This window comes from Acartia tonsa, chromosome 11 (assembly GCF_053477335.1).
Source record: "Acartia tonsa isolate MP-2025a chromosome 11, ASM5347733v1, whole genome shotgun sequence".
NCBI lineage: Eukaryota > Metazoa > Arthropoda > Copepoda > Calanoida > Acartiidae > Acartia > Acartia tonsa.
In genome coordinates, this window is record NC_137270.1 from 35,070,903 (window position 1) to 35,088,202 (window position 17,300).

Here is a 17,300-nt window from a genome sequence, read left to right on the forward strand (position 1 = left end):
GAACTGGGATCGATGTTAATGTGTCCATAGAAGCGTCATGGCATGCTTTACAAATAATTCTACACAACCTAGGGTTTACCTCTGACATTTCAAGTACCTTGTTTACGGCTAAATTTTTAGATATTTTACCCGTACAAATTGCAAAGTACTCTTTTTTTTATTAATTAAAATGTTATCATTTAAATATAATTTGCTTTTCTTACCTAATTAATTTTTTGAATGCAAGTCTATCCGGACACTTGCTTCCAAATCCAAGCGGTGGATCCATATTCTTCAACATGTCATACATCTCAGAATAATATATTCGACCCCTGCAAAAAATGAAGTTTTTTTAAATGTCTATAAAAATGACGTCATATTAGAATAGTCCATAATTCTAATATGACGTAATTCGTGATTTTTCAGTAAAAAGTTTTTAGATTAATACCCTTTAATTTATATTACAAATTTGAATAAATTTTTTATCATATCTTGAAGAATTCATATTCTGACTGAATTAACATAAACACAAGATGTTTGTTTCATACTTTTGAGCATTATCTAATTTATATTCTAATTTAAACTTGTTGCTATTGTTGTAATTTTAACTTGAACTCCTGGGGGGCAAAAACTAATCTAATTTATTCATATTTCAATTTTATGTAATGAATACAATTGTTTTTGAAATATTGAATTCTTTGTTTAGAATATTTGCGAAAATTTTAAAAGATTTGTTAGTGGTCAATCGATTAAGATATTCTTACCCTTATAGTCTTATGTTTAATATTGCGCCTTAAATAACTGCTGTGGGAAGAAAAAGAGATAAATTTAACCACCAATGTTACCTATCTTCCTGACAAATAGTACATAGTAAAAGAAAGCAAGAAAACAACATCCATAAGTAATAACATCAAGAATAAATTTATTGGAAAAAAATCAGGAAATCTTTTAACTGCGTTTTTTTTATATTTCAATAGAAACCATTTTGACGTCTTTTGTTATGGCGCGGTGTGAGTCGAGATTCGAACCTATCACCTTCCCAACAATGAAAGGATGTGCTACGTTTTACGCCACAGTCGCGGGTTAATCCGTAGACTTACTCTGCACTTGGATCATATTCAGCCCAGATTCTGATAAATTCGTCCAGGTGATGAGCCCCGAGGATACTTGAATCTCTGAAATAAATAATAAATGAGTCCAGGTGACAAGCCCCAAGGATACTGGAATCTCTGAAATAAATAATAAATGAGTACAGGTGATGAGCCCCAAGGATACTAGAATCTCTGAAATAAATAATAAATGAGTCCAGGTGACAAGCCCCGATAATACTGGAATCTCTGAAATAAATAATAAATGAGTACAGGTGACGAGCCCAAAGGATACTAGAATCTCTGAAATAAATATTCAATGAGTACAGGTGACGAGCCTCAAGAATACTGGAATCTCTGAAATAAATATTCAATCAATCTTTCATGAACCGAAAACCATAGCCATTGAAATATACCAAACTAGCGGCTGCGGCCTTAGCACCTTAGGGCTCTGTAGAGAAGGGTAGTGAAGAACAGAATAATAGCCTAAACCACCCCTTGACGTATATAAGAACTCAATCAGTTCAGAAGTTATTAAAATAAATGCTACAGAATAATAAAATAAAATTTCATAATTATTTTTGTATTTCTGATCCAATTTATTCAAGAAAATGTTTAGTTATCGTAGATAAAAACAAAAATAAATACAGAAAATAAATGATTCTCTAAATTAATATCAGAAATAATGAATTCTAGAAATAATAAAAATCTCATCAAGTTTTCGTTTCCAACAGACAATTCTATCAATATTCTATCAAAAACTTTTTTGATTATTTTTCTATTTCCACTTTTGAAAAAAAACTTTCTCTATAAGATTATATTTTGATAACAAGACAATTAAAAAGTTTGAATTTCTAATCTTGCGCATTTTAGAATGAAATCTTAATGGCCAATCTTAGAATTTTCGGATTAAAAACTTTGGAAATTGCATAAAAGTCTTTCTTGATCAAGTGACAGAAAATTTTATGATTAATATGTAAATACTCTGAACTATATATTAAAACAAAGTTACATACGTTATTTATATACTCATATCACTTTCATAATTTAGAAAGCTAGATATATGTACATTATTAAAAAGACCTAGTAGACGTGTTCTACAATTGGATCTTTTAGCTCATATATATTACTATAAAGTTATAAATCTTTGTCGGAAGGTTTGGCACACCGCTATCAATTGCCTTGGTTCACCAAAAGTCATATTTAAGAATTTTAAAAAATCCATTAATATTGGATGAATGATTTAAGCTACAAATTAAAAGAAATTAGTACATTTGAAAAAATCAATCCAGAGAGAGAGAGAGAGAGAATGGGCTGATTATTGCAATAGTCCCCAAAGTTTTATACTAACGTTTTGTTATTCGTAGGCTTAACAACTTTAAGGATTAGTTGGACCATTAAGTATTCAAACGTTTCAACAACTAATTTCAATCTACTGAAGGGTTAATTTTTTGTATCATCTTTGGGGATATCAATCAATTTATCGGCCATTGTCGTATGCCTTTAGATCCCTGGAAGCAATCCCTGTTTACTCAATAATTTGTATTTTAATACCTGGTAAGATAATCAAAATTATCCATGATGACAGCCACGAACAAGTTCAACATGAGAAAGCTGCAGAGAAAGACAAAACTGACAAAGAAGATGAAGGTCACGTTGGAGCCGCAGGTCTTACCAGGATCCAGCAGTTCACCTGCAATATTTTACAAAAATGTTATTTAAAGATTAAAAGGGTCATTAAATCATGTTTTAAAAGCCTTAGATGGGCCTTAGGCTATTTAACTTTCACCATAAAAGAAACAGTATGTATAATATTTTTCAAAAGAACAACGTTTTCCTTCAAGGTCTGAAACTCCCTATATTATTTTCAAATAAATTGAAAACAAGGGGAGGGTGTAGTCTTTCCATTTGAATAACACCTGCGGGTAGTCCTTTTATACATATAAAAGTGCTTAGATACACAATACCAAATATATAACTTAACCTGCTCTTAAGTAATGATCAAACAAACTAAAGCCTCCCCCCTACCTAAATTTCAATTTCTTCAAAAATAAGGAGTGGAAGTTCTGTGATAGCAAGGCACTTAAATCGCAAATATAACATATTTTTGCTTGCAGTTACAAAACAAGGCAATATACCTGTAGTTTGATTCCTTCTGATGGCTCCAGAGGCACAAGGTCTGCCAGCTTCACAAGCCAACATAATCATGGGCCAAGCCTCTCCAGTAGCGCATCTACAAATTTAACCAAAAATATTAATTTTTATATAAAATAAAACCTTAATAATTATGTTTGACTATATAATGGTGATGAAATATAATACTGGATAACTAATGCAACTAGAATTTGAATTTTTTTTATGAATATTAACTTCAAGTTCTTTATATATTTGAATTCCCATATAAATGTGAAAAAATACAAAAATATTTTATAATAATCTAGTGATACTCAGATTTTTGGATCATGAAAAGAAAACGTAGTAGCGGGCTTCGTCGTATTTTCACAGCGGTAGTTTTGGATAGGTTAATTTAGGTTAGGTTAGATTATGTAAATGTTAATGATCCCAGGGTTAGGAAATATATCCCGCAGGGTTAGAGCCAACCCACATGGCCTAAAAATAGGGGAATAGCTATTGTGAAAATACGACGAAACCCACTACTTCGTTTTCTTTCCATGATCCAGAATTATTTAGAATAATTATGAAGCTATAATTTAATGTTTGTTGTCACCAAGGGGCCAAAAACACGGGCCAATAAAAAAGGATTAATCCTTTATCTATTTTCTTTTAAAGAAAAATTGTCTGTAATATGATACGATAATTTTTTCTGTATGGCTAAAGAACGGTTTTAATCCAGCAGAAATAAACCGAAAGCGGATCCATCCAGCAAATTTGCTACATATATAACATTTAATGATACTTTATGGTGATGGTGAACTATGATTTACTATAAAAATCACACACTAATAATGACCTGAAATGATGTGTTTATATTATTCATTCCAATATTTTCACTTTATGTTTCAATGATAACACACTATAAACTAAATTTAGCCCAAAACTCTAATATTCTATATTTTATAGTGATTTATATTAGCACGCTTCTAATAGTGTTGGTTTACTTTTGTGTAAAATAATGAAATTTGAACAGCAATTAAAGTTTAAAGTCAAATTTTAAGAAAAAAGTTTTATCTTTATTTAATACTGTTCACATGAGAACTAAACGAAAGGCTACCACTCACTGAGATGTATTGCTATGAGACTGATATTTAAGATTTCAGTCCGTGTTTATGTGCTATAGTATACAAGATCAGAAATAAATATTCTAAAAAGAAGAATTCCAACAAAGCAGTCAAAATTTAAAGTTGGTTTTGAATCAAAGTGATATTTCTCGTATTATTAGATTTTCTACAAGCAGACAAATTTTTCCCGAAACTTTGGATTATGGATAGAAAACAAAGTAGTTTGTTTCGTCGTATTTTCTCAGTAGCCTATGATAGGTTATTTTGGGTTAGGTTAGGTAAATGTTAATTATTGTCTTACGGGGTTAGGAAATAGGCCCCGCAGGCATAGGCGTCCAAGGGGGGGGGGTAATGGGGCAATTACCACCCCCAAACGATTTTGGGGGTGCCGTAGGCACCCCCAAAATTTTTTTCATTTTACCCCCCCCATTCAAAATTTACCCCCCCCAAACAATTTTGGGGGGGTAAATACCCCCCCCAAAATAAAAAATCTTAAAAAAAAAAATTTTTGCGCGCTTCGCGCGCATTTTTAATACTATATATTTAATCAAATTTAAATTACCCCCCCCAAAAATTTTACCCCGGGGGTAAATTTTGGGGGGGGTAAACTAAATTTACCCCTGCCAACAGATTTCAGGGGGGTAATTACCCCCCCCCAAGCAAATTTTACCCCCGGGGTAAAAATTTTGGGGGGGGGTAAAAAAAATTTGCGGCGCGCTTCGCGCGCCATTTTATCCCCCCCCAAAATAAAAAGCTTGGACGCCCCTGCCCGCAGGGTTGGAGCCCACCACAGAAGCTAAAAATAGGAGAAAAGGTGCTGTGAAAATACGACGAAATCCGCTACTTCATTTTCTTTCCATGATCCCAAATTTTTATTGAGACTTTTTAAAACTGTATAAACATTTCATCGTGAAAAAGCTTGCCATGATTGAAAAAAAAACATATTTGAAAAGCAAGAAATTTAAGGCAAGATAGTTTTTCTTCAAATTTAATACCCCTTCTATGAATTTTCTTTCTTAGTTTGAATTTTAGGCTTTGTTTATCATCTTCTTTTTAGATTGTTTGTTGCTGTTCCTGATATTATATTTCACCTGAACAATACCATTAGACCTTGTAGGAAAGTTTGAAAATGTACATGGCGATTATACTCCGTATCAGGATCAAAATCAATGTTCCCAAACACCTGACGTAATTTAAACAAGGATGATAATAATAGAAATGAATATAAATACTTTACCTAAATAGGACCATGAGGCCCTGCAGAAATGTTTGAAAATGTGCGTGTCTGTTATATTCAGAGTCAGGGTCAAAATCTATATTCCCAAATACCTAACATTAAGGACAAAGTTATAATTAATGGTTTTGGATAATCAGTCTTGAATGATTATTTCTTGGTAATTACAGTTTAAATTATTTAAATTTCATTCAAAAAATACTTTAAACCAAAGAATAAGACAAGTATATGCCGATAATTTGTAACAAGCTCACAAAATGACTTGTAGAGTATCTTCACTAAAAAAACTAAAAATACTGTGTTTGAATTTTTTTAAAGTCCGTCAGTGATTTATTAGAAACATTATATAATGTTCATATAAACTACTCTCATCTTTCATTTTAGTTTGGTGTAAGCTATAGCCAACAAGCGGAATAAATCTAAAATAATATTTGGGGAGCAGTTAGAAAGGTCGTCATTACTACGATGCGTTGCCCTCAAAAATCACGAAACCTTTTAAAATTCAGTTGTTGGTTACAACTTCAATTTTGGTATTTACTCTCATTATTTACTAATTATAGAAATATATTAGCTTAACATTATTACGCTACCTATGGAAATAATAGTTCTTACTATATAACTAACAAAGGAGCTGTCAATTTTGACTTGTAAAGCTTTTTATAGTGCCTATAAAAAATGACTTCTTGCTGGCCTACCATTGGTCAATTAAATGTATACTGGCCTGCCATAGGTAATTTAGTCTGTGTATTTGCCTATTATTGGTCATTTGTGTTGTCTGGCGTCAATTATTTTATAGGCACTATAAGAAGTTTCTTGGCTTGTATATTTTACAGAAAATTATTAATATTCAAATTTTTACACAGCTGTAGTTAAAAGATTTATTAAAAATGTTTGAAAATGTAACTTACTTGCATGCCAATAATTGTATAAATAAAGAAGAGCATAGTAATCAACAGGATGACGTAGGGCAAAGCCTAAAATACAAAATTGTTAGTAGCTACACTTTACAACCAACTCAAATGGTAACCCGCTGAGTTACAGTAGTGAGAGTTTGAGTTCAAGTCCCCATGTGGCAACTCGAATTTCTCAGTCTCAATTCAAAAAGAATCTAATCATTGGAGTATTATTTGTTGAAAATATTCTGGAATTTAAACTAATCTGAGATATCTCCATGGATCTAAAATGATAAGAAAATAACAGATGAAATGAAGTACATCCCCAATGATGATACACAAAATCACCCCTTCTGCAGATTACAATTAGTATGGGAAACGTTTGGACACTCAAAATAAAGAACCAACCAATCAAAATTCAATTAAAGTCCCCAAAGTTGATAAGAAAACTAATAAGAAAAGGTTATTATAAGACTTTAGGGACTAGAGTAATAAACCCAATTCCCAATCTGTATTATTGTATCTAGGTATGTTAAGCTTACCTTGAAAGACTGAATGAAAGTCCAAAGAAGAATTCTGATTGTATATCCTTGTCTGAGCAGCTTGACCAGCCTAGCCGCACGAAACAACCGCAGAAAACCCACGTTGATGAAGTTTTTCTAGTAAAAAATATCTATTTTACTAAATAAATTTTTTTTAAGGGTATATATATTGACATATTTGAATCATATTAAGTTTCTGTAAAAATAAAAAGAGAAATTCAAATAAATCATAAATCACTCAAAATAGGTCAAATTTGAATTTCTGAAAAAAAAGATTGAACTTAAAGAAATTACTTACCCAGTTAAGACAAAAATAAGAGTATTATAATTTCAATTTTGTCAGAATTTTATAAATGTACTCAAATCTCTGATGTTTTTAAGATTTTTTAAAAAAATTCTCTTCCAGTAAGGGTTCTCAGCCACAATGAAAAATCATATACATATAGTATCGTATTACGGTAAATTTTCCACGTATTTCAAATAAAAATCATAAAATTAATACCAGCCTTTGGCCTTTGGCCCTACGGGGCTAACAAATATCCGCATATTTTAATTAAATATCCGCTGAAAGCTGTCTATAATACGATGCGATAAATTGCTATTAGATGATTTTATTTTCAAACGTATCTCAATGCTCAGAAGTATTTCATACCTGACGTACTTTCAAATCTACAAAATAATATAATTATCATTAAATCTTGACTTCAGACTTTTATGTAGTTCAAGTAAATATGTAAAAAAAAAGATATTTGTGTGAAGTATTACATCTTTAAAATGTTAAAGATATTTTAAAAATTGAGAATGCATAATGATGTAAAAAAGATACTTTAACACAATAATTTTTATAGTGTTTATACCTGTAAACTTACTTAAATAAACTAAAAACTAAAATAAAGTTCTTGAATTTTGTAATAAGGGACAAAAATAGAAAACAAAATCAACTCTTTAAAGAAATAATAAATATTTTTGTACCTACTTCTGTCACTATAAATAGGTACAATTAAATATAATTTTTTTATTGTCATAATCAAAGATTTAAACAAGGTCTTTTTTCATTACTTTTATTCGATGCAAACTCTTTTTTATTACCAACCAGGATGTTAAAAAAAACATATTATCTTTTTACAAGAAGCAATTCATTTAAAAGGTATTTTGTCATAAAATTAATATCTTAAAATATTAGATAGATTTATCTAATATAACAGGCATTGATAAAATTTAAAACCAACTTACATAATTAAACTGCAAATTAAAAATATTATTTAAGCTTAATGTGCAGTTATCTACGTAGTTTTTAAGGTCATTGAAAGTTTTAAACAGCTGGACTTTCAAAAAAAATAGATATAAACAAAATTGATTAAAAAACTCCCTATTAGCCAAATCTTTAATTAGAACATTAAAAACTTAATTTTTCAAACTCCCAGCTGTTTTCAAAGGATAATTAAACTGACTAAATACGGGTGAAGTAGGTATAGAGGCATAGGCTACCATTATAAATTGGTAAGATATTTAAATATAAATAACCCTCTCCTCTTTTTTTTTTACCAAAGCCTCTAAATATAAAGTGAAGTATAATGAAATATGATCATTAACATTACTGAAACTCTGAAAAAAATGATTAATTAATTAGTTATCCTAGGCGGTAGTGCTAGGTGGTGAGTGAGTCAACTGGGAGTGGATTTGACACCTGTAGAAAAACTATTTTGTACCATTTTCATCAAGATTATCTAGCCTATATGCTATAGTAAGTAACTGAAAGGGGGTCATTAATTTTCGCGTATTTTCCATAAAGTTTAATGTAAGCGTTTAGTCAAATGCGCTTATTAAGTCAAACTGTTCTTAATGAGCGCATTTAACTAAAAGTTTACACACAACTTTACGAAAAATGCGTGAAAAAATGTCCCCCCTTTGTGGCTAATATAAATGATGCACAAATAGTTTTTCTTGCAGAGTCATAATCCTATCCCTTTATTCAACATAGTGTAAATTTTGTGAAGTATTGATTTTAGCTAAAAGTATAGAGAAATTTTTATTTCTGATTATAAAAACACTTACCCCTATCAAAGCACCCTTAATATTTACAAAATAGATAAATATTTATTAAACCTTGCATTTCATAATTATTTTTTTAAAATTAAAAGAGGTATTTACAAAGATGATAATTTAGCAAAAATATGCAGATTTAGTGATTTTTAATACAAATTTTCAAAAAATATTTAATGAAAAAATGTATTTAAAATTCAAATTATCTTTTTTGGTGGACATTGGTTCAAAATTGTTCCAAATTCATGTTATCTTTTATAAAAGTAACAGGATCTGTGTCTGTCCGTGTATACCGATGGATATCGCTAACCGCTAAACCGATATGTTTCTGCTCTCAATGTATCTTCTCATAGGCTTAAATTATTAGGGATAAGGGTACCACCACCCTCCTCAGAAAAATCGCCACTAGAAAAAATTACATCCCCCTGAAAATTTTTTACTTTTCCTTTTAAAAATAAAATTGAAATTTTGGGGGTTGAAATTTCAAATAGAGAGGTATTTTTTCAGAACAATTTGTTTTGCAACTTACCGCGAATTCAACCATTAGAGCATCCACAATAGAACCCACAACAGTGATAAAATCAAAAGTATTCCAGTTGTCTTTGAAATAGCTCTAAAAAATAATAAATAGTTATTGCTTAAAAATAAAAGTATTAAAAACCTAAACCTGAATTATTTTGAGGTGTTTAATTAAAACAACAAATAAGATTTAATAAAATGTTTAACATGAAACAATTCCAATTTTCCCACTGTAAATTTTAAATATACATTTTAGGTTTGTTTCTATTTGCACATTATATTTTTAAAGATGAAAGAATTTAAAAAAAAACCTAGATGTTTGAAATGTAGTTATTATATTCATAATGATTAAAACATTCAATGAACTTACATGCTAAAAAAGCAGAAATATTAATAAAGAAGCTATTTATAGTGCCTATAAAAATATTACGTCATACAATACAAATAACCAATGATAGGCCAATACAAAGACTAAGTTACCAATGGCAGGACAGTATATATTGTAATGGACCAATGTTAGGCCAGTATGACGTTATTTTTATAGGCACTATCAAAAGCATTATAAATAAATTCACCCTCTCATTCCAAAGTTTTTTTTACTGTTAAACCCAATAAATGTTAAGCATAAAAAAATATATAGCATTCTGAATTTTTCACTCAAATTCTTCTTTAAAAAACAATTACCAAAATTTAAATAATTTTATTAATTAATTATTAATGAAGTATGCAGTAAAACAAGATAAACATGAAGTATCAAAGAAGAATATCATTAAAAAGTATGTATATGCATTAATAAGAATTAAACAAGCAAAACACATTAAGCATACTCACCTTGAAGACAATGCAGTAAGATTTTGAGCCATTAGATTTTAAAGTATTGAAAAAGCAAGGCAAATATCTAGCATTTTTGGGCAATGAGATAAAAGGTTTCAAAAAGAAAAAAGTGATTTTTTTCCTTAAACAAACAAAGGGATGCTTTAGAATAAGATAAAGTATATCAAATTCAATAAGGTTACCATTAAATGGGATTCAAAATCAGGATTAAGGGATATAGTTAATGAATTTTTTGTTTTTTTAGATATAGTATACTTACAAGGTTTTTCATTATTATAGGAAGCATAGCAGCCGGGCAGTATGAAAAATTAGTGGAAGGATTATTTTGCGAAAATGTTTATTTTCAAATTGACACTAAAAGCTGGTTCAATTACCTGGCAAAGAAAACAAATGTTGTTAAAATGCTTACCCCTGGTCCAAAGGCAATCAGCTTGAGGACACACTCAATAGAGAAGAAGAACGTGAAGGTAAGGTTCATGTAGGACAGAATGTCTGTATACACAAGCGGTGAACCGTGAAACTACAATAACAAGGACAAAACTATATGTAGCAAACTTAAAAGAGAGAAGAAAGTGGTCTCTTCAATAAAACCTTCTTTAGAGGCCAAATAACTGCTTTATAGAAAGGGAACTTACAATTTCTCTAGCATTTTATTTTAGATTTTTTGTTTGTAAGGGGGGGGGGGGAGGGGTTGAAGGCAACTATTTAGATAAAAGTGAGACCAAAACATAATAAATTTGATGATCTATTAAAATCATGATATGCATATTTTAATTTGCCTATTAATTATATGTGATTAATTTTAAAAGATTATCAAATTCAATAGAATTACTATGTTATAGTTAACAAAGAAATTCTATTTAAATACCTTAGTTAATAATAATAATAACAACACAAGCTTAAACTTGATAATAATAATCAATAACCAAGCAATAATAAATAATAATAATATGATAATAACTTGTATGTCCAAAACTTGAAGTATAGAATACATATGCAGATAAAGTAAATAATATAATTATATTATGTAACATTAGAACTGTAATGTAATGTAAGTATATAAAAGTGGCCAAACTTAAAAATAAATCAATTAAAAGTTTTTTTTTTTTTTTATAAAATAATTTTTTAAAAATATCATGAAAATAAAGGTTAAAAACTAAAAATTTGAGGTTTTGACTTTGCATAAATTTTTAAGTTGAACCTGTTAATATAATGGCATTGAATATGTGCATGAATAGCAGCAGTAGTAAAATATGTATATATTCCAGGTAAATGTTGTATTTTCATGTATAAACACACAAAATGCAAAAGATTGGTTGCATTTTTCAGGGAAGAAAGGTTGCAAAGGGGAAGGTTGGATACTTTATACTATCTATTTTCATGCAACTATCTTAAAGTAAAAAGTCTTTTTTGAAGATTAGACTATTCAATGAAAAGCTGAATTTCTTTTTTTTCATTTTGGACTAAAATAGTCATTGATTTTAGTAAAAATAAATTCTTTTATTTGTGGAAATCTATTTCTGTTCTTTAAAAATGTAAGATATATTTATGGCTTCACAAAAGAGACCATTACTACATATTATAAACAGAGTTGAAGATACATGATATCTTTATATTAATGATGCTTATCTAAACATCAAGCTGTGAAGTCATATTCTTACACATTAACTTTTCCAACTTTATATTGTTGTATCAACTTATAACAATAAGGAACTATTCATGTATTAGTTTCTTAAAGTACTATCACAGTATTAAGTCTTTTGATTCTTCAAACTTTTAGAAAATCTTTTTTTGAAACATTATTAAATTCATTTTGTAAGAATTTTTATTACTTTTGATTTTCTCATTCCTAAATCTATAAAGTAGAGTTCATAAAGTTTAATATAAATTTTGTTTTGTAAAAAAAGCTTTGAGTTAAAAGCTTTTGCTTACACACAAAATATGTTTACTCTTTTTCTTTGAAAAAAAAACTTTATGAGCACTTATAATTGAAATAATTGAAAAGGATACACAAAGACAAAAAGAAATGAATCATGCACAAGACACATGCATATGTTCAATCACATTCTGTAGAATTGCATTAAAAGCATGCCATAGAATTATGTGAGAGAGTAAAAAAAGAAGAAATGCTTGGGGAACATCTTACCCTGGTTCCATAAGCATGCACTTTTAGAATACACTCAAGAGTGAAAAGACCAGTAAAGAGTGTGTTCATGTAATGAAGACTTAGTAAATATGCTTCTGGTGCTCCATAGAACTAAAATACAAAGGTTTTTACTCAGTGCAGCCTAGGTTGGACACAATCAAGTCATAATCAGAATGTTTATTGATTAATTATTTTAATTTAAACTATATCATACATTAATTCATGATGACTTATAAACAAATTACATACCTGAATTAAGTGTAAGAATGCCTACTATGAACTAATAAATGCTTTTTGTTGAAATAATCAAAATTAGGATTTCTGATTAATTATTGATTGTTAAAAGTGTGAAAAAAAAATTATTAGATCTATAGGAAAATGCATATTTAGTGTTTAACTAAGTTGATGTTAATGTTGATGGCTAGGGATACCAATAATATTTATTGGATATTGGTATCTTATCCTGACTGGACAGTATAATATAGTATTACTATATTAAATCAGATATTCTCATATTCACACATTTTCCTTCAATATATTAATAAGGCTTCATAATTAGCTAAAACTTTTGCATAACAGGGATAGTTCAATTAAAGGGCTATAATGTAAAATTTGTAACTTTATGAGTTTTTTTCTTTTTTTTGATTATGGTTAATTATTTGTGTAATGCAGAAAATAATGATATAGGTTTAGGTATAATAATTAGCAGTATTTTAATAATTTTTGAGGGTATGTAATGTATTGTTCTTATTAATCATACTTCTAAAATTAATGCTTTCTATGATTTATGTCTAATAAAAGGTTTTATATTTACTGTTTTACAACTGATGAGTACGATACTCACTTAATCTTTGAACTATCAAAAATCCTAATTAATCTTAATATACTTTAATTTTCCCATAGATCTAATAATTTTTTATATCTAAGCTTTAGGGCAAAATTTAATTTACATTTACTTCAGCCATTTTAACTTTTAAAAATATATAGCAATTTTTATGAAAAATATGCTGTTTAAAAAGTTAAATGACTCTAATAACATAGACCTTGGTTGAGATACATATAGTTTACATCTAAGGGTTACACAAATTATTTACTACAGGATTATTTATGATACATATCTAATAAAATCCTCATAGAGGGTTTTTAATTGCTGAAATAATCATTTTATAATTATATCATCTTTTACTTAATTTTATATTTACTATTCTTTCTTCTAAGTATTGTCTATAGTGTTTCTTTGAAAGCATTACAAAATCTACAAAAATTATAAAAAAAAATAAAAAAGATATTCTTAAATATCTAAATTATCCAATGTTTTGTAATGCTTTGTCTGAGCCACACCTAATGAATCTAATGTTGCCAAACAACATGTTGATAATGATATAGCATCTTATTACACACACATTCCCCTAAGGTCAAGAATCATCATTCTTTGAAAAAATTCTAGAACATAATTACAGAAAAAAAATTTTGTGCTTCTAAATTTTAAACAAAATCTCCAGCAAATTATTTGTTAAGAGCTATACTCTAGCTTAATGTTCTATCAATTACTTTTAAGATTGATTATTCCTAATTCCTAGATATCACAAAATTACATCTCCACCATTGTTCTAGCTGGGTGTTTTTATTCCTTCTTTTATCTTCTCTAATTGACAAGCCTAATTCTAAGAGTACACATTGACTATTTTATCTCACACACTAGTACAAGGCTCTTTTATTTTTACATTCTTGTTTTTATTGTTGTGTTGATTCACATAAACTTGTGTCTTTCTTCTAGATTACACAGTTAGGAGGTTGAAAAAAGTCTTTTTTCCTTAAAATACTGTTTAATATTTCTATTTCTATCCTATTATTCTTTAAAAGGGGAATTACAATTCAACATAAAAATAGTAATGGTCCAATTCTTGAAATAGTATTCATTACTGTATTATATTTTAAGGAACAAATATTTTCTTCAATCTATTAACATTATTATATATTTCTCATATCCTGAAATTTTCTACAACTAATATTTTTTTATTATCTTTTATAAATCTAATTATAATAATTTGATAATGAATGTAGGTTTACTATACTCTATAGTTTAAAATTCCTCAAGGAAGGAGAGCCTTAATGATAATGTTTCAAAGTTTGAGGTTGAAATTTTCTAATGATCAGGTTGCATTAAACCCTAAACTTTGTTTTTATATCCTTTATGATGGAAAATGATCAAACTTAGAATGTCCTTGAAAGCTCTTAGAATATCAACATAAAATTTTAAAATATTTCTTATATAGGAATTTTTATAATTTATTTTTTTATATTTTCTTCCTTGTTTCATACAATTAATTTAAACTGTCAATAATGTCAAATTTGTGAATTTTATTTGACAATTAAAAAAAGATCCATGAAAAATCATTCTAAAGCTAAGTGTAACAAAAATTTTAAAGTCAGAAATATTTTTTTTAGAGTATAGCCAATATTTTGATATTTGGAATTTAGGTCATGTATTGGCAGAATTTTTATATAATCTTTATATAAAACAATAAAGGATTTTAACAAAACAAATTACTAAGAAGTTTAAAAATACTCTTTTCAAAAAGGTGCAGAAATGAATTTGAATTTTAAATGTTTTACATTTATAAAGGGAAACACCTAAATACAATAAGTGCTTTTAATATGAAAAAACAATAAACAAAATAGAATTCTTTGAAACAATGAAATAAACTTCATTTTTAAGATATTTGTACTTTTAAAATATGTTTCAAATAATTCTGGTTATTAAAGGGAATATTTACATTTCTATGTAGAACAGGTGCCAAATAATTTTCAATAATTATTAATGTGTCTTTTCCCTTTTAGTAGTCAATTTTTTTTTATAAATTTGTTACATAGGTTGGTTTACAGAAAACATGTAAAGCATTTTATGGAAGCTCCCTGTATATGGTTATAAATTATTAATAACATTTATGATGGTGTGTTAATATATATCAACATATATTGGTATATCTACAACCCTCTATCAGACTGAGCTGTCTAATAAAGAAATGATTACCATCATTCAATATACTGGGAACAATATTATCTAGTCTATGCATTATTATACAGGTTTGTTTACATAATATAAAAATATCTTTTTTCTTACAATATGTAGTTACTTCATACTCTTCATACACACATATGCTATTAAGTATGTAATAGATACTTCACAAAGAATATGATATTAAAGTATGGACTAATACAGCTTTTAACAAAACATAAAATAAATTCAATCTTATATTAACTATCTTATAATAACCCTAAAAATCAAATTAGTTCAACAAAAAAAATATTAATACTAAGAGATAATATATAATTTTCAATTTAGAGTACATTTTTGGAAAATTTTTTATTCTTTAGATTTTATTTGATACTATAATTCTTACCTTTAACATGAGTAGGATTGTATTGAGAACAATAAGAGTCATGATAAAATATTCAAATGGTGTTGATTCTACCAACCTCCACAGCTTATACTTGTAACTGTCTCGTTCCTGCAAAATATAACAATTATAACCAAAATAATATTGCAGAATAGAATATAATTTAAAATCCAGGCTTTTGTCCATATAAGCCATTTTTTGTTATCAAATTAGCTTGCACTTATGAATGTCTTTTTTCATTATGCAAGAAATTAAATAATAATTCTAATATTACATTAGATACCAAATCAAAGTTACTTCTAAACTTTTTATTAAAAAAATGATTATCATTTTACTTAATTACACAAACCTTAAATCCTAAATTATTTCTTATCCAAATTTTTCAATGCTATTTTTTCACACTTTTAATTTCAAGTTATGTATGAAAAACAATGGAATTGTTTGATTAAATTGGATATAAAATCACTTAGATTTAAGCCCTATTTATAATAATTTTATCAACAAAATATATTAGGAATTAGGATAGTTTATTTACAAAAATTTATAAAGTATTATATAGGAAAAATTATCATTATTTCAAAATGTGCAAAAAATTATAAGGCCAAGGGATTCTTTTTTAAAAGGGATCTTTGTCTTTTTTTTGAGGATCACTATAAAAATAAAGCTTAAAAATTAAGGATAGGTCAAGTATTTATGAATTTTTTAACATATGGTTTGAAAAATAATAAGCAATATTGTTGTCCCTTTTTATAAATCAAAAATGAAAAGCATAATGTAAAATTATCTAAATATTACTTAAATAAAACTACTTTTCATAACAGAAAAAGGATTTTAATTATGCCAGGTGCCAAATTGTAATAACTTGTAATGTGCTGAAATGATGTATAACAATGTCATAAGTTTATCATCAATTAAATTAGGATTAGTATATATTCTAAAGACTCATTATGGAATGAGGTTGAGAAAAATGTCATTAAATATAATTTTGTACTGTATGCAAATTTTGTTTTAAAGATAATGTTTAGGCAGCCAAATTAAAATAACTTATAAACGCTATCATATATCTCTTAAACCCTAATTAACTATAATTAACTAATTAATTATAAACAAATTTTTCACCAGAAGATCAACACTTTGCTATGGTTTCCCTCAAATCGCATAAGAATTTAAAATAAAAACTTTGTAAAAAACATATATGTATTATGTTGGATTAAGCTTCGCAGGGTTATAGGCCCCATAAGGGCTAGAAACATATTTTTTTTTTAAATGTTGATATAAGGGAAGGAGGTCCATATATAGACATGAATGTATAATAACACCTAGTATGCCATTAAGTTTTCTGCCAGTCAAAAGTACATGTTTCTTAAAATGGCAGAAATAAA

The 17,300-nt window shown here is 27.9% G+C and overlaps 1 protein-coding gene across 4 annotated transcripts in view; it reads right to left on the bottom strand.

Annotated features, from left to right (window-relative positions):
• The window catches only part of LOC145331020 (voltage-dependent calcium channel type A subunit alpha-1-like), a 172,473-nt gene that overhangs the window by 17,325 nt on the left and 137,848 nt on the right, over positions 1–17,300 (bottom strand). For 2 of the 4 annotated variants that reach the window (XM_080175614.1, XM_080175613.1), the window contains 11 exons: positions 15,922–16,029; positions 10,781–10,891; positions 9,548–9,631; positions 9,031–9,045; positions 6,976–7,092; positions 6,449–6,514; positions 5,544–5,635; positions 3,206–3,300; positions 2,622–2,760; positions 1,080–1,154; positions 204–311 (listed from right to left, as the gene is read on the bottom strand). In XM_080175614.1, the coding sequence (XP_080031740.1) occupies positions 204–311; positions 1,080–1,154; positions 2,622–2,760; positions 3,206–3,300; positions 5,544–5,635; positions 6,449–6,514; positions 6,976–7,092; positions 9,031–9,045; positions 9,548–9,631; positions 10,781–10,891; positions 15,922–16,029 (1,010 nt within the window). The remainder of the gene's footprint in view (positions 1–203; positions 312–1,079; positions 1,155–2,621; positions 2,761–3,205; positions 3,301–5,543; positions 5,636–6,448; positions 6,515–6,975; positions 7,093–9,030; positions 9,046–9,547; positions 9,632–10,780; positions 10,892–15,921; positions 16,030–17,300) is intronic. The other 2 variants (XM_080175615.1, XM_080175616.1) reach the window with 1 other exon arrangement.